Source organism: Lacerta agilis, chromosome 18, assembly GCF_009819535.1.
Source record: "Lacerta agilis isolate rLacAgi1 chromosome 18, rLacAgi1.pri, whole genome shotgun sequence".
Classification (NCBI taxonomy): Eukaryota; Metazoa; Chordata; class Lepidosauria; order Squamata; family Lacertidae; genus Lacerta; species Lacerta agilis.
The window spans coordinates 7,838,899-7,861,614 of record NC_046329.1 but is presented as its reverse complement, the minus strand read 5'-3'; the positions used below and the strand labels follow the sequence as shown (position 1 = coordinate 7,861,614).

Genomic DNA, 22,716 nt, shown 5'->3' with positions numbered 1-22,716 from the left:
GTGGGCGATTGTTCCACCTACAACTGTGCCCCCACTTTACACCAGAGTAAAAGACACAAAACCCAGGCAGCGCTGTGGCAACACTGCTGTCCAACACCACAGTTCCTTTCAAAGTCCATTTTATTAAATAGTTTCAAAAAACTAGGAGAAAAAACAAACTAAAAAAGAAATCGCCCACACCTTGACGCTTAAAAAAAGACGCCCCACCCCCCACCCTGCTTTCCCTGATTCCATAAAACCATCATTTTCAAAATTTCTTTTTTTTTTTTTTTGCAGATGGACTGCCACCCCTTTCCAGAAAAGTCCCACCGTAGGTTTCCGAAACTGCACAGCCACCAAGCAAACTCCAAGAAAGGCCGGGGTGGGGGTGGGGATTTTGAGCACGCAGGTGGGTGGGAAAACATCACCTTAGTGGGGAAAGGGGATGTTGAAAACTACAGGAAGCAGGCAGCGTGCAAGCGCCGCCCAGTGGCGGCAGGTGACACGGCAGGGCCCATCTAGGAGAGACTTTTCGATCTAGACTTAACGTGGCCGATGAGATTGCAAAAATATTATCCTCCCCCCCCAACCCATGCAACTAGAGAGCCCTTACTAAGAATCCCCTCCCCACAAAATAACATGGCCTAATAAAATAAAATAAGACAGGCCCTTCCTTCAAACCCCCCACCCACTATCAATGCTCCGCGGAGGACTTACCACAAGGTGTCCCCCCCTTTTTTTGCAGTCTTTCTTAACTGGGAGCAGAAGATGCCGCTGGATTAGGCCACGGCTTGGTGGGAACGAACACACTCTCCCCTCTCCTGTCCTCCCAGCTTCTTCTTTTAAAAAACAAACAAACCGACGACACACACAAAAAAACCACACACAGCATTTTAAGCCAAATTGTAGATTTGCCAACCCTCCCTGCACACAGGCAACCCCACCCCACCCCCACCCCCACCCCCAATTCCAGCAGAAGCAGAGTCTCCCTTTTGAGGTAGAGTTTTTCCTTTCTTTCTGTTTCATGTCTGAGGGCCAGAGAGGGTTTTTTGTTTTTGTTTTTTTTGCTTTGTTTCCGAGTCTCAGCCGGGTGGCGAACTGGGTTCAAGTAAAAGAGTCAGATAGTTTATTGCTACTATTGGGAGCAGCAGCAGGAGGCAGCGGTGGAGGGGAAGGGGGCAGAGAGGGGGTGCGGAGAAAAAAGAGGGGTTGACGAGAATGGCGGGGAGGGGGGGGGAGGTGTCCCTCGTCAAGACTCCTCGTTGCCGGAATCGTCTTCGTCGCCGTAGCAGCTGTTGACCTCGTCGTCCATCTCGTCGTCCTCGTAGTAGTCGTCGTAGAAGAGGTCCGAGCCCTCGTCCGGTGCGGGAGTCTTGGTCTTGACGCAATACTCCGCCAGTGTCGTCGGGACCTTGACTTGGTCGCGCTCGGCGTCCACCTTGGTTCCGAGGACCTGCTTCCTAGTTGGGCGGGAAGAAGAAGAGAAGAAGAGTTTGGATTTGATATCCCGCTTTTCACTACCTGAAGGAGTCTCAAAGCGGCTCACATTCTCCTTTCCCTTCCTCCCCCACAACAAACACTCTGTGAGGTGAGTGGGGCTGAGAGACTTCAGAGAAGTGTGACTAGCCCAAGGTCACCCAGCAGCTGCATGTGGAGGAGCGGAGACGCGAACCCGGTTCACCAGATTACGAGTCTGCCGCTCTTAACCACTACACCACACTGGCTCTCGTTTGCAACAGGGATTTGGGCGGCAGAACAGCATTAAGGGGAGATGGATCTGTGGGGTGTATCATCACCGAAGCAGTCAAATACAACATTTCCTGTTGCCCAGAGTGGACATAGGGATGCGGGTGGCGCTGTGATCTAAACCACAGAGACTAGGGCTTGCCGATCAGAAGGTCGGCAGTTCGAATCCCCGCAATGACGGGGTGAGCTCCTGTTGCTCTGTCCCTGCTCCTGCCAACCTAGCAGTTCGAAAGCACGCCGGCGCAAGTAGATAAATAGGTATCACTCTGGCGGGAAGGCGAACGGCGTTTCCGTGCGCTGCTCTGGTTCGCCAGAAGCGGCTTAGTCCTGCTGGCCACATGACCCGGAAGCTGGACGCCGGCTCCCTCGGCCAATAAAGCGAGATGACTGCCGCAAACCCAGAGTCGTCCGTGACTGGACCTAAAGGTCAGGGGTCCCTTTACCTTTGCCTAGTGTTGACATACAGGGGAATGTTGCTCCAAACAGGTAGGACTTCCTGTCATACCTGCTCTGGAGCCTCTTCCCCCTGTGTGTGACCAGGAAGATGGGGGCGACCCTAGCAGACCCTATAAAAGGGCAAGTCACGCAGTCATCATTTTTTGCTCTTTTGCCCTCTTCCTCTGGCTCTTAGCCAGCAGCACACGGCTCATCCTTATAGAGGATGGAAGCCACAGGGTAGGTGGTTTGAGACCTAGCTCAGACTTTTCTCTGGAAATGTAACTGTAACCACAAGATAAAGCACAGGATCAGACCAAATGGCCCACCAGGACAGGAGCAAGCCAGCCGTGAATTACATCGAGCAAGTTGGAATCAACTATTAGCAAGAACAGGATCTGCACAGGAGTGTCGGCCTAATGAGCACAGCGATTCACCTCTGGTTGCTGAAGGCTCCTGGCTGCCCAAGTCCCTTCCTCTCCCAGTACGTTTCGGAGCACAATTCAAAGCGTTGGTGCTGACCTTGAAAGCCCTAAATGGCCTCGGCCAAGTATACCTGAAGGAGCGTCTCCACCCCCATCATCCATCCTAGACACTGAGGTCCAGCTCCGAGAACCTTCTGGAGGTTCCCTCCCTGCGAGGAGTGAGGTTACAGGGAACCAGGCAGAGGGCCTTCTCGGTGGTAGCGCCCGCCCTATGGGATTACCTTCCATCAGATGTCGTTTCTGAGCTCCGGGCGCAATACCGTGCCTAATATTTCAGATTAAAACTGCAGAGTGGAAGGAAAGGAGGAGCTTTTCCTGCCTCCCCACTTCCCGCCACTCTCTGAAGATCGGAGAAGAGACCCTCTTAAGAACATTAGGGATTTGGGCAGGGGAAGGACTAGACCATGTGAAAAATGAACATAATATTTTAGCTGCAGTTCATTCATTTTCAGCTTTGTATTCTTGCTATAAAAAGTGTGTCTAGGCATTCCGTTGTTGCGCCCACATAATAATAATAATATTTATTATTTGTACCCCGCCCATCTGACTGGATTTCCCCAGCCACTCTGGGCGGCTTCCAACAAAAAACAAATACATTAAAATATCACACGTTAAAAGCTTCCCTAAACAGGGCTGCCTTCAGGTATTTTCTAAATGTCTGGTAGTTGTCTATCTCTTTGACATCTGAAGGGAGGGAGTTCCACAGGGTGGGCGCCACCACCGAGAAGGCCCTCTGCCTGGTTCCCTGTAGCTTTGCTTCTTGCAGTGAGGGAACTGCCAGAAGGCCCTCGGCGCTGGATCTCTGTGTCTAGGTTTAAGGTGCTATTGAGCTCCTCGTTTGCATATCAGAGTTTCTAACACTGCCCACAGGCATCTAGTTGGCCACTGTGAAAAGAGGGTGTTTAACTAGATGGGTCATTGGCCGCATCCAGATGGTTCTTCCTATGTTGTAAGAGCCAGGGCCCTGGGCCTGAGGTCCCTCACCTGTATCCTAGGCCCCTCATTATCCTGGTCACCCTCCTTGTGAAGTCAGACTCCAGTTTTCTTGGTAACCTCCTGAAAAACGTCCAGAATGATTCCGGTCTCTAAGCTCCAGCCTGGTCAGCAAAGACCGGAGCACAACAATGATCTCTGGCGCCCTGTTACCCAGAGAGCCGGGGTTCCCCCACCAACCTGATGATGTCCGTGTACTCCTGATCCTTGCCTTTGCTCTCCTTCCACTTCCTGTACATTACGGAAGCGTCGACGTTGGCCGGAGAGAACGTGTTTGGTTCGTTGAGCAGCGAGATCACGCTGAGGAGAATCGTCCTGGGGGGGGGGGGTGGGGAGGGGAAGGAAAAGCAAACGACAAGGTGAGGGCGGAAGAGGCGGCAGGAGCTCACCGGTGTCGCTGCCGCTGAAACGAGTTGCGGAAGGCGAAAACCAATAGGAAAGAAGGAATTCTTAATGGTGGATTTCACACACCTGATCAGCCGCTATGAAAACCAGGATGAGATGGGGCTTTGGCCCGAGTCAAAGGGGCCAGAAATTAGCTGGGTGCATTTTTCTACTAGTGTGGGTCCAGTTGCGGCGATGTGGAGATTTCTGGGGGCCAGGTTAGCAAACAGTTTAAAAATCTCTGCCTCGGACCATAGTTAATACAGTCGTAGCTTCTTTGATTTGCCGAACAAATCGACTCCCGAACACGGCAAACCCAGAAGTAAGTGTTCTGGTTTGCGAACGTTTTTCGGAAGTCGAACTTCCGACGCGGCTTCGGCTTGAGTGCAGGAAGCTCCTGCAGCCCGATCGGAAGCCACGCCTCACTTTTCAAACGGTTTCGGGAGTCGAACGGATTCCCGGAACGGATTAAGTTTGATAACCAAGGTACGACTGTACCATTTTCTGCTTCCAGTGGGACCAGTGAATTGTTGTAAGAGCTACAGTCAAGCAACACAGAAGGGAACCCAAGTGTCATCTAGTCCAAACCCCTGGTGAATAGACATTCCATTGTGGTGACTGTAACCACTTGCCACCTAGCTTATACCTCCGAGTTTCTAACACTGAACACTGAAAGGTTGCAATGGATGCCAGAATCCTTAATTTATAAAGGTTCCAAAATATCTAAACAGAACCCCAGAGTCCTTTAAAATTCAGCAAATGTTGGGCGTCGAGGGCACTTTCCAGCCAAGGAATGCACACGCTCGGATAGTTTACTCTTTATTGTCGGAGACAAACACAGTCGGTTCTACAGCTCCACATACCTACACACCCCAATCTGGCGCCTGGGCATAATGCAAAATTAGGGACAGCCAATCAATCAAAGCTGTGATACGGTTGGCGGAGGTTCAACAACTCCCAGGGCAAAGGAATATGGCCACTGGCTGCAGAAATATCCACCGGATTTCCCTGCCTCCCTGCTAGGCAAGCTTTAATTCAATCAATTAAATCAGTCACCTGCGGATGTGACTGCTTCATTTTGCCCGTGATGGGAGGGCTGGGTAATCTAATAATAATAATAATAATAATAATAATAATAATAACAACAACAACACTTTATTGCAGCTATAAGCTCATCCATAAATAGACACGCAAATCATACCTGCCTTACAATCCATGCAAAAACAGCTAAAATGATTACATTAAAATAGAAATAATAACATAAAACATTTACCATCAGGAGAAATAAATATAAATTCAACTTATGATACTATCAGGAGTTACAGGCCCAAAAGGGGTGGAAAAGAACCATTAGGATTCCTGTAATAGTCCATTTCGCCTCTTATGGTTCAGAACCGAAGTCAGATACCTTGCCACTTGCAAGGTTGCCGTTGGGTTAGAATCCTGGAGTAAAAGGGTAAGCTGGATCTCAACTGGAATCTTATGACGACAGACTACGGCAGGGGTCAGCAACCTTTTTCAGCCGTGGGCCAGTCCACCGTCCCTCAGACCATGTGGTGGGCTGGACTATATTTGGGGTGGGGGGTGGGGAAATGAACGAAATCCTATGCCCCACAAATAACCCAGAGATGTGTTTTAAATAAAGGGGCACATTCTATTTATGTAGAAACATGCCGATTCCTGGACTGTCCGCAGGCCGGATTGAGAAGGCGTTTGGGCTGCATCTGGCCCACAGGCCTTAGGTTGCCTACCCCTGGACTAGGGACAGCGTAACTGCAGCTCAGGCCTCACCTCACGTTCTGAGTGGGATTCCATCTTTCCGAAGGCAGCTCTCCACTCTGCGGGTCATCCACCGGAGGGTGAAGAATGGAAATGCAAACGTCTCCGGTCTGAAAGAAGGACATACCATTACTTATATACTTGAGTATAAGCCTAGTTTTTCAGCACATTTTTTGTGCTGAAAAAGCTCCCCTCGGCTTATACTTGAGTGAGGCAGGCGGTGGGGGCGGCGATAAAGAAGCCCTTTCTCTCCGCTCGTGCCGCCACCCGCTCTCCCCAGTCAACCATTCCTTAAGAAGCGTACAAGAATGGTGGTTCTTTACTCTCCCCAGGCAGCTTGTTCCATTCCTGAACTGCTCGCATAAATGCAAACTTGGCAAAGAAGGAAGAGGAAGGAGCAGCCCAAAGGGCTGCTTTCGGGCTGCTCGTTCCTCCTCCTCCTCCACAGCGGCAAAGGTGAATCGGCTTATACTTGAGTCAACAAGCTTTCCCAGGTTTTTGTAGGAAAATTAGGTGCCTCGGTTTATATTTGGGTCGACTTATACTCGGGTATATACGGTATTTTTTCCGCGTGTGAGACGACCCCTATTTTTTCGAACTCCGAATTAAGAAACTGATACTTTAAACATCGAGCAGAACAACAAACATCGAGCAGAACAACTCTGAGCTTTTTTAATTTTATTTTTTGAAGAAAGTTGGCCAAAGTTGTTTACAGAGGTCGTCTGAAGTTAGGGCTGCCATATTTCAAGAGCTTGAGAACCAACCCCTGTTCATCACCATCTGTATATAACAGGCATGTCCAACAGGTAGATCGTGATCTACCGGTAGATCACCGGATGTCTGCAGTAGATCACTGGTAGATCATTGGCTCCCCCCAAAGAAGCTGAACAACTGTGGCTCCCCTAAAATAAGCTCAACATTTTACCTCCTCCCTGAAAAAACTCAACAACTTTGACCCTAACTCCCCCCAGTCTCTTGGGAGTTGGCCACCCCTGGTATATAAGATGACCCCCAATTTTTGACTGGAAAAAAAATCAGCAAAAAAATAAATAAATCGTCTTATATGCGGAAAAAGAGTGTGTGTTTGTGTGTGTGTCCATTGCGGGTGGACAGACACGAGTCTTTTGTCCGCATTCCAGGGTCTCCCAAGCAAGGCATTCCAGCTCGACACCCATGTCTCAGTGTGCCACCGTACCTCGTATATGTTTGGATGCCACATTTTGGTCAGGAACCGGAAGGTGGGTGGTGAATAAGGGTAGTCGATAGGGAATCGGAGACGAGCCTGCGGAGAACAGAGAACGGGAGAGGCGTCAGGGGTTGGCGAAGTAGCAATGAACAAGTAGGTTAGAATTGCAGGTGTACAATTTGACTTGCTGTGCCTGTGAAGAACTTATATTCTTGATGTACCGTGTTGACTACCGTATTTTTCGCTCCATAAGACGCATCTAGTATTTAGAGGAGGAAAGGGGGAAAGCCCTTTTTTTAAGGATCAGCTGAAAGTGGTGCAGCTTTTTTTGCAAAGGGAAAAGCCCTGTTTTTTTTTGAGGATCAGCTGAAAGTGGTGCAGCTTTTTTTTGCAGAGAGGAAAAGCCCCCTTTTATGGGGTCCAACTCACAATTCTGCAGCTTCTAGTCCTACAGCCATTTCTAGTTTCCAGACAGATAATCTAATCAGCCAGTCACATGTCGCTGGGGAAACAAACAGCCTCCCTCTGCATTCAACTATGGAGGCCTGGGCAAGGGGGCTGGAAAGGGAGCTTTATCTCTCTCCCAATCATTTGCTGAACAGCTGTTGAGGCTTCCTTTCAACAACCCCTTCTCTCTTTGTAAAAAAATAGAGCAAGATCTGCTTTTGGCCCCTAGGCAATTCAGCTCCAGGGACCATGCATTCACGAAAAATACAGTATATAGTATTATGAACTGAAGAAGCTGTAGCGAAACCTGCTTAACATCCAAAATACAGGCCTTCTGATCTATTGTACCACTTTCGCTGAGGGACAGTGAGGAGGTGCCTGTCTGCGACCACCACAACGTATGACCCCTGCCTCTACATATGGCTATGTGATGAATCCTTTCTTGCGACCGTTCCCTTATATGCCTTTGCACGTCCAGTTGAGAACTGTCTGCAGCACGTTTTGCTTATCTGCACTGCGCTATGGACGCGGGTGGCGCTGTGTGTTAAACCACAGAGCCTAGGGCTTGCTGATCGGAAGGTCGGCGGTTCGAATCCCCGCAATGGGGTGAGCTCCCGTTGCTCGGTCCCTGCTCCTGCCCACCTAGCAGTTCGAAAGCACGTCAAAGTGCAAGTAGATTAATAGGTACCGTTCCGGCAGGAAGGTAAACCGCGTTTCCGTGCGCTGCTCTGGTTCGCCAGAAGCGGCTTAGTCATGCTGGCTACATGACCAGGAAGCTTTATACAGGCTCCTTCGGTCAATAAAGCGAGATGAGCGCCGCAACCCCAGAGTTGGACACGAATGGACCTAATGATCAGGGGGTCCCTTTACTTTTATGACTATTGTTATATACATTATTGGCAGTGTTGTGCCACTATTTGTTTAATAAGTATCTCCAGGCTTTAACATGCACACTGCACTTTAGTGTGTTTAACTGAGTAAAATTGTTCTTTATATTTGCAAGCCGGTTTGGTGTTTTGGTTTTGTTGCATTAGAATTGCAGGTGGCCTGCAATTGCCCTGCACCCAACCGCACCGGTTGCCAATGGGGTTTCTGGCCTAATTCAAAGTGCTGGCATACATTCTACTCATGTAAAAACACCAGGCAGGCCCCACAAATAACCCAGAGGTGCATTTTAAATAAAAGGACACAACCTACTCATGTAAAAACACCAGGCAGGCCCCACAAATAACCCAGAGGTGCATTTTAAATAAAAGGACACAACCTACTCATGTAAAAACACCAGGCAGGCCCCACAAATAAGCCAGAGATGCATTTTAAATAAAAGGACACAATCTACTCATGTAAAAACACCAGGCAGGCCCCACAAATAACCCAGAGATGCATTTTAAATAAAAGGACACAATCTACTCATGTAAAAACACCAGGCAGGCCCCACAAATAACCCAGAGATGCATTTTAAATAAAAGGACACTCTGATTAAAACACGCTGATTCCCGGGCTGTCTGCGGGCCAGATTTAGAAGGTGATTGGGCTGGATCCGGTCCCCGGGCCTTAGTTTGCCCACCCATGCTCTACGTGGTCGCAACTGGACCTGCCCCAGTAGCAAAACGTGCCTGTCAAATTGTTAGTCTCTGCAACCAAGTGCAAACGAATGTGAAATTCAGCACACAATCGTGCCAAAGGTTTCCTGGTTCTTGCCTGAGAGTCTCCAGGAACAACCCAGTTTCCTCAGAGGAATAACACCGCTGCGAAGCGCGCTGGTGAACATTCCACGACATCACAGCAACTCAGCCAATGGCTGGGGAAGGCTCCTGGACATGTGGCAGCTCACAGACCCAAGACCCGCCGCTTCCTCTCATAGGCTGTCCCCCGTTTGTGTTGTGCGCACAGCTGAGTCAAGCACGGCAACCATTGGGACGGGCACTCCCTGCCTCAACTTCCTCCGAAGCCGCCCCAGCATTTTAAAGTTTCGAGCCTCGCCCACGTTTGCCTCGGCCGTGACAGAGCAAGCGACCTGCCCGGGCTCGTTGGGAGCTCTTTCCCTGTGCCAAACAAGAGCCACCTCCGGGCAACCAAGATTTTGCTAATTTGCAGAAAGAGACAAGAGAAAGTGCATGTTGGGGCTTCCCCCTCTTGTGCCATAAAAGCGCTGAGCTGCAGAATATTGCCAGACACAAATAGGAGAAGTCAAAGGGCCTGGGAGGCCGTGGTTCATTTCCCCACTCGGCCATGAAGCTCTTGGGATAACCACGGCCTCTCAGGCCATCCAACCTCACAGGGTTGTTGTGAGGCTAAAAACTGAGGCGAGCCATGCACAGCTCCTTGGAGCATGGGTAGGCAAACTAAGGCCCGGGGGCTGGATTCGGCCCAATCGCCTTCTAAATCCGGTCCACGTACGGACCAGGAATACATGTGTTTTTACACGAGTAGAATGTGTGTTTTTATTTAAAATGCATCTCTGGGTTATTTGTGGGGCATAGGAATTCGTTTTGTTTTGTTTTTCAAAATATAGCCCGGCCCCCCACAAGGTCTGTGGGACAGTGGACCGGACCCCTGCTGAAAAAGTTTGCTGACCCCTGCCTTGGAGGAAAGTTGGGATGGAGCCATGTAAAAGGAAGGAGGGTTCAAGCTGGGAGACCGACCTGCCACTGCTGCATTGAAAGGGGTTGGGCTAGATGACCCTCGGGGGACCCACCCAACTCTACAATTCTATGAAGCAGGGGCGGGACATGGCCCTCATGGCACAAGAGCATGTGGAGGGGAGGATGAGGGTGAACCAGCTTGTGGGTACACGAGAGCTTTCCAACCGTAGAGGGAGACCTGCCCAGAACAATGCGGGAGGAAAGCCACGCAGACAAAAATCAAACAAGAGGGGAAGGTTAACAGAATAACACCTTTTGTTCTCGGAGAGGCACCAGGAAAGATACATGCGAGCGCTGGGTTTTTCCCCCGGATGGAGGCTGTTTTATCTGCCTCCCTTCCCCCAGAGGGAATGCTCCAGGTCTGATGAGGAAACATACCTCCCCCTATGGGAAAGGTGCAGCATTTGGGACTTTTGAAAAGTGAGAAAGAAGCGGCAGACAGACGTTTCTAAACTGATGCACGGCACTGGAGAAAGCCGACAGAGAAAGTTCTCCCTCGCCATAACACTAGAAAGCGTAGCCCATTCACTGAAGCTGAATGCTGGGGAATTTAGGACAGATCAAAGGAAGGACTTACCCTATTTTTTCATGTAGAAGAAGAAGAAGGAGAGTTTGGATTTGATATCCCGCTTTATCACTGCCCGAAGGAGTCTCAAAGCGGCTCACATTCTCCTTTCCCTTCCTCCCCCACAACAAACACTCTGTGAGGTGAGTGGGGCTGAGAGACTTCAGAGAAGTGTGACTAGCCCAAGGTCACCCAGCAGCTGCATGTGGAGGAGGGGAGACGCGAACCCGGTTCCCCAGATTATGAGTCTACCGCTCTTAACCACTACACCACACTGGCTCTCATGTATACGAGACCCCCTGTTTTTAGGGACTCCAATTTAAGAAAAATGGGGGTGAGATTGCCCCATGTATAAGACAACCCACAGTTTTCCACATAATTTTTAAGTAAAAAAAAAATCTAGTCTTATATATGGAAAAATATAGTAAGCAGAGTTAAACTGTGGAACTCCCTCCGGACAACAGCAATACATCCCACCCAGGGGAAAAATACTCAATGAGGGTGTGAAGCAGGACTGGTGATGAGAGGCGACATTTCCAAATGGCCAGAGTGTCCTGAGACCCTCAAGTTTGCCTTACAGGGACAGAGTGTGTGTGTGTGGGGGGGGGGGGGAAACCAACTGAAAAAATCCTAAAACAGATGAACAGTGGCCACAGGTGCAAATTACAGTTGTCCCATCAACTGCAAACTCACTGAGTGGTCTTAAACAAGGCCCTCTCTTTGCCTCAGCCCTCCTACCAACAATATTTGGTATAAAAAAAGACCCCTGGATGGTTACGTCCAGTCAAAGGCAACTATGGGGTTGCGGCGCTCATCTCGCTTTCAGGCCGAGGGAGCCGGCGTTTGTCCGCAGACAGCTTTCCGGGTCATGTGGCCAGCAGGACTGAACCGCTTCTGGCGCAACGGGACACCGTGACGGAAACCAGAGCGCACGGAAACGCCGTTTACCTTCCCGCCGCAGCGGTACCTATTTATCTACTTGCACTGGCGTGATTTCGAACTGCTAGGTTGGCAGGAGCTGGTAAAGAGCAACGGGAGCTCACTCCATCGCCGGGATTCGAACCGCCGACCTTCCGATCGGCAAGCCCAAGAGGCTCAGTGGTTTAGACCACAGCGCCACCTGCTCCTTTAGCCATATTAGGATAATATTACTTAGGGATGTCCTAAGGTAGCTAGCCAATATCATGTAAATAACTTTGCTAGGATCCCTTAAACAGTATGCAAGGATTACGTAATCCTTGCATACGGTTTAAGAGTTCCTAGCAAAGTTATTTACATTCCTGGAAGGAAGCCATGTAAAACACAGACAGGCTTGCTTCTGAGCCGGCAGGCAAAGGACTGAAACTCATCTTATTGCTAGCGCTGCCTGATGTTATCACCTACGCGACGAAACAAGAGACGTCATCCCCATATGCTGGTGTCATCCGGTGGCGAGCCCTAGGGCTTGGGTTTTAGGAGATTTGCCAAGAAACGACAACACCCAGCTACCTGATCTCGGCCAACTCCCGATCTGACTCAGACAGGTTCGTCGGGGAAGAGGCGAAAAAGGGCAGATGGGCAGAGTTGCAAAACAGGCTTGTAAACGTACCCAAAGTAGCTCCCTCGGCCAAAGCTGGCTCAGAGGAAGCAGCTCGTTTGTTTATTTCCTGTGGATCCCTATGACCTACTAAACATACACCCAGGAAGAAGGAAAAACAAGCCTCTGCCCAGTTTTCAGCAAGGGGTGAATGACTCCAGACCTCATTACCACGCTGGTGAAAACAAAATGGGAAGACATGAAAGAACTGCCCAAGTCGTTTACTACCTGGGTGAAGGAGGGAGACGTATTCATATTTCCATTACAGTCGTACCTCGGGTTACGTACGCTCCGGGTTATGTACTTTTCGGGTTACGAACTGCGGTAACTCAGAAGCGCAACCCGGAGCACGCATGATGCGCAGAAGCGTTCTCCGCAGTTCGCGCAAACCGCTACTTCCGGGTTTTCCGCGCGTGCTTTTCGGGTTACGAACTCCGGTAACTCAGAAGCGCAACCCGGAGCGCCGATGCACAGAAGCGTTCTGCGCAGTTTGCGCGTGCGTGTTAGCGCATGCGCAAACCGCTACTTCCGGGTTTTTCGCGCGCTTGTTCGGGTTGCGTGCTCTTCAGGTTACGAACTCCGGTAACTCAGAAGCGCAACCCGGAGCACCGATGCACAGAAGCGTTCTGCGCAGTTTGCGCGTGCGTGTTAGCGCATGCGCAAACCGCTACTTCCGGGTTTTTCGCGCGCTTGTTCGGGTTGCGTGCTCTTCAGGTTACGAACTCCGGTAACTCAGAAGCGCAACCCGGAGCGCCGATGCACAGAAGCGTTATGCGCAGTTTGCGCGTGCGTGTTAGCACATGCGCATACCGCTACTTCCGGGTTTTCCGCGCGCTTGTTCGGGTTGCGTGCTTTTCGGGTTACAAATTGTAACCCGGAACCAATTAGAATAGAATAGAATTTTATTTACGGCCATAGGCCCATACATCCGGAACAAATTACGTACGCAACCCAGGGTACCACACTGGGAAGGACATTTCCGCAAGTTTGTAACTTTTGAAGGAAAGAGAAGATCAGGGGATTGGAGGAATTTTAAAATTTATTATATTTATTTATTAGATTTATATACACCCTTCATCATAAGGTCTCAGGGCAGTTGGCAGAATAAAATACAGGATGAAAACAATAACACACACCCCCTTCCCACAGTTTAAAAGGCTGTAGAACAGTTTTTCCCAAACTTGGGTCTCCAGCTGTTTTTGGACTACAACTCCCATCATCCCTAGCTAGCAGGACCAGTGGTCAGGGATGATGGGAACCGTAGTCCAAATACAGCTGGAGACGCAAGGAAATGGGGAAATAGTATTATTTGAATACTTGGAATGAGATAAAACACTGAAAGCCCTGGTGTTACTGAGAAGTGCAGTGACTGACAAGAACTACAATGCCAACGATTGAGAGAAGTCCAGCTTCTGCAGCAAATCCATTTGCTTTTAAAAAACCTATCTAGAATATGCTAAACAATCTGTTAAAATGCCACAGAAAAAAATGCCATGAACAAGAGAAAGAAGCTGAGTGTTTATTTGGCCTATACCAGGGGTGTCCAAACTTTTTTCAAAGAGGGCCAGATTTGATGAAGTGAACATGCGCAACAAATTAGATCTCCCCGGCCAGACTTTGGACAGGCCTGGCCTATAAGTTTAGGCCTATACGTCCTTTAGGAGTTTTGCACTGAGCTACTTATGAGTAAACCTGTAAGCTACCATGTCTGCACATGGGACAAGCAATCCCGTTTGGTAGGAATTTTCTAGTAAGCTTTTATGCGAAAGATGCTGATGAGGGAATGGAGAAAATCAGGGTTTTATAAATATGTGGCTTTGCAGGTCGTTTTTAAAACGAGTTCTAAGCAGTGTTTACTAATTCTTGTCTTCTCTTTTTTTTTCTGTAGAAAAGGCCCCTGAGTAAGGCCTTTAGGGGATGAATCATGTTGGGACATTAACAAAAAGCAGTGACTCTTCAGCAACTGCGAAACGGATCTCCTTTTTTGGCATTGGCATAGGGTGCTTCCTGTTATATACCTATTATTTAGGTCACCTTGGAAGGCGAGAAAACCGGGCTCCGCAGCACATCCTTGAGCAAACCAGGGACTGCTTATTATTAGAATTTGAAATACTCAGAATAGGAATTCACAGGAACATACTTGGCAGGGATCCATGCCCTGGATCGGCAGCCCCAAAGTATGTTTACCTCTATACTGGCACGCTTTATAGTTCCTGCACTTAATATATTTCCCATCTGGATATTCACTTCACAGTGTGTGGCTATTGACAACACTGTTCATATTCAGACATTTCTATATTCTATATCTGTGGTTAAACCACAGAGCCTAGGGCTTGCCGATCAGAAGGTCGGTGGTTCGAATCCCCGCAGTGACGGGGTGAGCTCCCGTTGCTCAATCCCTGCTCCTGCCAACCTAGCAGTTTGAAAGCACATCAAATACAACATTTCCTGTTGCCTAGAGTGGACATAGGGATGCGGGTGGCGCTGTGGTCTAAACCAGTCTTCCCCAACCTTGGGCCTCCAGCTGTTTTTCGCCTACAACTCCCATCATCCCTGACCACTGGCGTTGCTAGCTAGGGATGATGGGCGATGTAGTCCAAAAACAGCTGGAGGCCCAAGGTTGGGGAACACTGGTCTAAACCACAGAGCCTAGGGCTTGCCGATCAGAAGGTCGGCGGTTCGAATCCCCGCAATGACGGGGTGAGCTCCCATTGCTCGATCCCTGCTCCTGCCAACCTAGCAGTTTGAAAGTGCGTCAAAGAGCAAGTAGATAAATAGGTACCACTCCGGTGGGAAGGTAAACGGCGTTTCCGTGCGCTGCTCTGGTTCGCCAGAAGCGGCTTAGTCATGCTGGCCACATGACCCGGAAGCTGTACGCCGGCTCCCTCGGCCAGTAACGTGAGATGAGCGCCGCAACCCCAGAGTTGTCCGCGACTGGACCTAACGGTCAGGGGTCCTTTTACTTTTACCTATATTTATTTACCTTTGCTGTTTACTGTTCTACTTACATATTTCAATGGCCCTTCAATACTAGTTGCTAGCTCTGCTTTACTGAGGTTGCTGCCTCTGTCGTCTGCTTTCCCCCTTTCCATTCTGCATATCAGGTGTGAAATCGCTTCGACGCACAGCACGGTTTCAAATTATTTTATGAATGGAATCCCCTAACCGTTTTTACATATAGTTTTGAAGGGGAAAAATAAATAAAGCAGTTGGTGCTTTTACTGCAAAATCGCTTTGAGGTGGTTCGCAAATGGAACAAAATAAATAAATAAAATAAAACCAATTCTGCTCCTCTGTTGTTTTTAATGGAGAGGGTTAATGTTGTGTTTATTTTTAATGAATATTTTCGTCCACTGCCTGGAAGGCTCCCAGGGTGGGAAAACAGCCTAGATGTTTTAATAATATGCATAAAAGTACTGAGGCTCCAGTACACTGTCCAACCATCTCGTCCTCTGTCGTCCCCTTCAGGACAGATCCTGAAGCTGAGGCTCCGAGACTTTGGCCACCTCATGAGAAGAGAAGACTCCCTGGGAAAAGACCCTGATGTTGGGAAAGATGGAGGGCACAAGGAGAAGGGGACGGCAGAGGACGAGATGGTTGGACAGTGTTCTCCAAGCTACCAACATAAGTCTGACCAAACTGCGGGAGGCAGTGAAAGATAGGCGTGCCTGGCGTGCTCTGGTCCATGGGGTCACGAAGAGTCAGACACGACTGAACAACAAAAAATATATCTCCTATTTATGCAATGAAATCTGTACTTATGTGCTTCCTGTTTGGATTTTTACGTGCCTATTCATTTATGGGGATAACCGGCACTCCTGTTTAGCTATGTCGACACCTAGTTCAGTGTCACAGGAAGAAAAATTCCTGGTGGTAAAAGCTGGGACATTAGTGGACTCTCCTTCGTTGGGAGTTTCTAAAGCAGATTCCTGCATTGCAGAGGGATCAGACTAGTTGACCCGCAGGATCCCTTCCCTTCCAACTCTACTATTCTATGATTCACTAGTTGGGAGAGTTAATGTTGCACTCAGGTCCTGCTTGGGGGCATCTGGGTGGCCAATATGAGGACAGGAAGCTGGAATAAAAGGGGCCAATTGTCTGAACCAGGAAGCCTCTTGTTATAAACTTAGTTTTATTTCTGCGTACCTAGAGAGGCATCCAGGGTTTGTTGACTCAGAAGTAAGCCTACTGTATTCACAGCAGCCTTCCAGGAAAGCTGGCAGAGGACTGCAACCTTAGCACTTGTTTTGAAATTAATCTCTGTCAACATTGGGCACCGCTGTGGCGCACTGGGTTCCCTCAAGTTCAAGATTTTGGTACTAACTCATAAGGCCCTATGCAGCTCGCAACCAGGTTACTTGGGAAACCACACTATTATGTGAAAATGGCATCCCTACAGGCGAAACTCGAAACTCGAAAATGGCATCCCTACAGGCGAAACTCGAAAAATCAGAATATCGTGGAAAAGTCCATTTATGTAAGCAATTGTTTTCACTAGCTACTGGAGTTTTACTAAATGAGATAGACTCATGACACGCAAAGCGAGATACGTCAAGCCTTTGTTTGTTGTAATTGTGATGATTATGGCGCACAGCTGATGAAAACCCCAAAGTTGAGATTGTTAATTTGGGGTTCTCATCAGAAATTAACAATTTCAAGTTTGGGGTTTTCATCAGCTGTACGCCATAATCATCACAATTACAGCAAACAAAGGCTTGACATATCTCGCTTTGCATGTCATGAGTCTATCTCATATATTAATTTGACCTTTTAAGCTGAATTACTGAAAGAAATGAACCTTTCCACGATATTCTAATTTTTCGAGTTTCACCTGTATGAGAAGCACATTATCTGAGCTCTGTCTCACAAGAGGTGGTGCATGCTCTGGTTATCTCCCGCTTGGACTACTGCCATGCGCTGTACGTGGGGCTACCTTTGAAGGCGACCCAGAAACTGCAACTAACCCAGAATGTGGCTGCTGGACCGGTGACTGGGAGCAGCCACCGAGACAATATAACACCGGTCCTGAAAGACCTACATTGGCTCCTAGTCCGTTTCTGAGTGCAATTCAAAGTGCTGGTGCCAACCTTTGATGCCCTAAATGGCCTCGACCCTATAGTCTCCACTCCCATCATAGGAGCCAACTCCAAGGGGCCGTGGGGACTTCCACCCCCCCACAATAAAATATTTGCAGGGGACGGGTTTCAAATGGTTTGTGTGCGCACTGTGCCACGTGATTGATTTTGCGGGGCGGGGCTTACCTGGGCCCCCGCAATATTTTATTCAAGTTGGCACCCCTGACCCCCATTGTGCTGCTTGGACACAGGGTTCGAAATTAGCAGGGCGCAAGGTGCATTTTGCAGCTAAAGATCCTCCGTTTGTGAGCACCTCCAGAAGTCTGGGTGCCATTTTTTATTTGTGCCTGGTTGACGCTCAACGATTACTGAAATGTACGTGCTTTGAAGCCTCAAAGTATATGTTAAGAAGTCTTGCTGACCTCCCCCCGCCCCCACCAATGGTGACTAGATATTCTGTTTTGGCATCCAAAACCCAGGTCCTAGGAGCCATTTGGCTCCTAGCTTTTCTATCCCAGTTTCTAACACTGCTTGGACACTGAGGTCCACCCCCCCCCCAGGGTCTTCCGGCGGTCCCCACACTGCGAGGTTGGAGGGAACCAGGCAGAGGGAGTCCTCGGTGGTGGCGCCAGCCCTATGGAATGCCCTTCCATCAGATGTCAAACAGATAAGCAACTATACGACATTTAAAAGACATCTGAAAGCAGCCCTGGATAGGGAAGTTTTTAATGTTTGATGTTTTATTATGTTTTTATATTGTGTTGAAGCTGTCCAGGGTGGCTGGGGCCACCCAGGCAGATGGGCTGTGGTGGTGGGTAGTAATTATTACTGCCTGCACTTTCTGGAAACAATTAAATACCTTTTTGTTTTGACAGGCTTTTCCAGCTGAGTGAAAAGGCCTCTGACTTAGGTTTCCATTTGTGTAGTTTTCAAAGCTATGGCTACTGGCTGGTTTGTTTGTTTTTACTGTTTTTAAAGCTATTTTTAGTGGTCTTTATGGCATGCCTGCAAATCGTCTTGACACGTGTGTAAAAGGCAATTTATAAATAACAGCAATAAAATACACTTGCAGTGCAATGTCATGCATATTGGCACGGAAATAAGACTTATCAAGCATTTCCGTTTAGTGTGCACACATTAAGATTATTTGCATATATTTATAAGGTTGTAGCTGGGGGCGGGGGGCGGGAATCATATGCAAAGTCGACCAAGTGAAATGGTGTTAACCCCAAATTAAGTTCATCATGACTAACCTGATTTCAGTGAGTATACACCAAGGTACAGGCTCACTGAAATAATCGAGCTAAATTAGCCGTGTTCGTTAATTTCAATAGCTTTGACTAATGTTGGACACAACCCACAGCTAGTATTACATGGCGAGTCACACTCTCAAGTAAGTTCATCATGGCTAACTCAAGACCATTCTTTTCAGCAGGTCTACTCTTGAGGATGACCTGGCCATATTCATTAAGTTTAATGGTTCTACTGAACAGTATGACTATATACCCTTAAAATTGCTGGCCTATTAAGTCCTACCCCAAGCAGACCCAATTAACTTAGGACAATTATTTTCAAATGGTCTGCTCCAAGTGTAGTCTAGTTGGACAAAACCCTAAGTTTAGAATTTATTCACGAGCTTCACTTGTAAATTTTAACAAGGAAAGGTTACAACACCTGATTTATTTACTTTCTAAGTTTAGAGAGAAGGCGAGCAGGAGGAGACATGACTCAAGACTGTAAAAAATTTTTTGCATGGCATAGAGGAAGTAGACAAGATATTTTTCCCCCTCCTGCTAACGCTAGAACTCCAATGAAACTAAACAGTTGGAAGATTCAGGACAGACAAGGAATCTATTCACCCACCGGACAGTTAACCCATGGAACTCGCTCCCACAAGAGACAGTGCCGGCCGCAGACTCGGAGGGTTTTAAAAGAGGGCTGGACAAATTCATAGAGGAATTACTGCCCCTGCAGTCGAGGCAGTATGGCTCTGAATGCCTCTTGTTGAGATCTGCAAGTGTTGCTGTTGTGTTTGCGATCTTCCCAAAATGGGCATTTGGCTGCTCATTGTGAAAACAGGATGCTAAACTAGATAGATGGGCCATTAGCTCTGCTAAGTCACGCCATTCTTCTGTTGCTCATAATTTTTATTTCAACGGCTCTCTAGTCTGAACATGACTAACACTGGATACAACTCTTAGGTTAGAGATAATTTTAAGACCATTGCTTTCAAAGGACTTAGTATAATGTAGGTTGGATGCCAGCTTAAGCCATTTACTACCTTTGTTTTAAATGGAGAGAAAGGGGAAAAAAAGATGATTCTCTTCTTACAAGGATAGAAATGATTCCCTCTTGCCCCTATTTCAAGGGAAGGGGTCATATCTGTCCGGGTCCTACTTCAGAGCAGACCCAAATCACAGTCACTGGAATGGGGGTGGACCCTGAAAATACATACCTCAGTGTAAAGAGGTGTGTCATGAGTCCAGAAACTTCAATGAGAGGACTCGCTTTGGGACTAACACGAAGTTGTCTAAACTCCAGCAACGTCCATTAACCACAATGGCTCCACTCTGGGTACATATTGTCTTACTCCAAAGCAGGCCTACTGAAGTCAGTGGACCCAACTCACCCTTGTTCTTTAATTTCAAGGGGTCTACTCTGGAGCAGAACTAACACTGGGTCACAGCAGACTAGCTGAAGTCCATGGGCCCCAAGCCAACCGCATCCTTTTACCTTCAATGGGTCTCCTCTGGTGTAGGATGAACAGTGGCTAAAACATGCCCCACTTTAGGGCAGACCCCGTTGAGGACACTGGCCCCAAGTTAGCCACAAACTTAATACTCCAGAGCAGCCCACTAAGCCATGCCCATTCATTACTCTGGAGTAGGGTTACAAATCATCCTGCTCCAGTGGAACCACTGAAATCAAGGGACACATGCCAGCCATATCCTTTTACTTTCAGTGGGTCTCCTCTGGAGTAAAACTCACCCTGCTTCAGAGTAGACCCACTTGGAGACCAAAGGACCCAAATCAGCCACATCCTTCTACTTTCAGCGGGTCTCCTTTGGATCAGGACTAACACTCGCCCTGCTTTAGACTAGACCCAAATCCGCCCCATCCTTCTACTTTCAGTGGGTCTCCTCTGGAGTAGGACTAACACTCGCCCTGCTTCAGAGTAGGCGCACTTGGAGGCCAAAGAACCCAAACCAGCCACTTCCTTCTACTTTAAAGTGGGTCTCCTCTGGAGTAGGGCACAACCCCCGTGTGAGTTTCCACCCCCGACCCCCCAGCCACCCCCGCCGCCTCACCTTGAAGTAGCCTCCCTCGTAGTGGGTGTTGGGGGGCCCGAAGATGGCCACCTCCCAGTTGTAGAGGTCCCCCTCGTCCACCAGGCTGACGCGGAAACCCTCCACAGGCTCCTCCTGGAGCCCCTTCAGCTCCAGCAGCAGCGCCTTCTGCGAGCTGGGCACGGACGGCCGCGCCATGGTCGGAGGGGCGGGTAGGCCTCGGGTGAAGCCGGGGGCTCGCGTGATCGGCGCGGCCGGGGGAGAGGAGGAGCGTGACGGGGAGGGGAGGGAAGGAGGGAGGGGAGAAGGCGGCGGGCGGAGGGAAGGCGCGCGAAGGGAGAAGGCCGCTGCGGACCCGAAAGAGCGCCGCGAAGGGGCTCGAGCCACTGGAACGGCGTCGGCGTCGGCGACGACAACAACAACAGAGAGCGCGCGCGGGGCCGCTTGGGAGGCGTAGTTCCTCCCCTGTAGGCGGCGCGGCGGCGGCGACACGCCCTCTCTTCTCCGCCCATCACGCACAGCTACCAATGAGTGGCGTCTCTGGAGGAGGGGGGAAGAGGGCGGGACCGGAGGGTGAGAACTGCATTTCCCAGGAGGCTTTGCGAGGAGTGCCTTCCGCATGTATTGAACAGTACAGACAAACAAATAAGCCGGGCAGTGTCTTGTGAATTTCTCTCTTATCTTTCTGTGTGTTTTATTGCCTAAATAATATCACTGTAAACATGTGGTGCAGTGACAATAAAGTATTCCTATTTCTAAATACTTTCAATGGCTGTTTTAAATCTGGTTTTTGTATGGGTTTTTTTACTGGCGATTTCAATGCTTTATTGTTTTTGTAAAATACTCTGAGGGTTTTTTGCCTTTTTTGCAATCAAGGCATGAAATGAATTATTATCATTATTATTACGTATAATTATGATTATTATTTCGTCTAACCCACCTCTTCCCCAGACTGGGGCTCAAAGGCAGCTTACAAAAATTATGAAAGTCCAGATAAACTACAGAAAGCTTTAAATGTGTGTGTGTTCTTTTTATTATCATCATTTTAAGATTTCCATGGTGTTTTAATTGTTTAATTGAAATGTATATATGTGTGTGTATATATCTATATATATACACATGTATATATGCATAAGATTTTAATTCAACAATTTTAATTACTATTTAATTAAACAGATAATAAGAGCACAGCCTAGGGGCTCACTACAGGAAATGCACAGCTTCTAGGAGTTTATGGGCTGTGCAGCTGAGCACAGGGTTGTGGGGAAAGGAGCAGATAATTTCTCCAAATATTTCAGTGACCTTAGCAGGATAAAAGGCGTCTGGCTGACCTTAAAGGTATTTTTTTGTCTGTACCAGAGCTTTCCAAACTGTGTTGCGGCATTAGTGTGTCGGCTGCAGTGTGTAGTAGGCGTATCACACAAACGCTCCTCCCGGGGATAGAAAGGCGTTAGTTTAACCTCCGGTTTGCTAGTAAAACTGAATTGCCATTGTCGCGAAATGACGCACAACCTTATTGCTGTGTCGCGAAATGATGCACGTCCTAAAAGTGTGTCACCAACGTGAAAAGTCTGGAAGGCTCTGGTCTATACCATTCCCGTGCTTGTGCCCTCACCCCTTTTTAAAAATTGTTTTATTAAAATATTTTCATGAGTAAAAAGTACACTCTCGTTTTCAAAGGGTAAGAATCCTTCAATCACATTTAGTTTGATGGGGTTGAGGGGAGAAGTGGGCAAGAGAGAGGGGAGGAAATAGAAATAATTGGGCAGTAAATTATCAAAAAAAAATTGCATAGTATGTGAGTGGAGCTTTGGAGTCAGCGTCCAGTGGATCTCATTCTGCTGGCGGAGCAAGAGATCAGAAGACCCAGGTTGCAATCGATTGGTTGCACTGTGTTTTGTATACGAGGGGAGGGTCAAGTTAGCCATATTGATTCATGTACTGTGTAGTGGGGCCAGAGGCGGAGCAAGGGGGGCAGCATGGCGATGTCACCCCCCCTCAGGGATGACATCTGGGGCGGACCGCACCCCCCTTCCTTCACCAGTGAGTGGGGGGGGGGGTTGTCGGTCTTTTTTTGTCACTGCGGCGAAGGCACCCTCCTTTGTTTGCCCCTGTGCTAATTTCAGTGTGAGAG

At 48.5% G+C, this 22,716-nt stretch overlaps 1 protein-coding gene across 1 annotated transcript; it reads right to left on the bottom strand.

Moving 5' to 3' along the window:
- Positions 1 to 713: 713 nt before the first annotated feature.
- Positions 714 to 20,881, bottom strand: CDC34 (cell division cycle 34, ubiqiutin conjugating enzyme). The gene is made up of 5 exons (XM_033136732.1): positions 20,604 to 20,881; positions 6,997 to 7,083; positions 5,814 to 5,911; positions 3,819 to 3,953; positions 714 to 1,439 (listed from the first exon to the last, which is right to left on the bottom strand). Exons 1-5 carry the CDS (start codon positions 20,778 to 20,780, stop codon positions 1,229 to 1,231), a joined length of 708 nt encoding a protein of 235 aa, XP_032992623.1. The 5' UTR covers positions 20,781 to 20,881; the 3' UTR covers positions 714 to 1,228.
- Between the last annotated feature and the right edge of the window lie 1,835 nt (positions 20,882 to 22,716).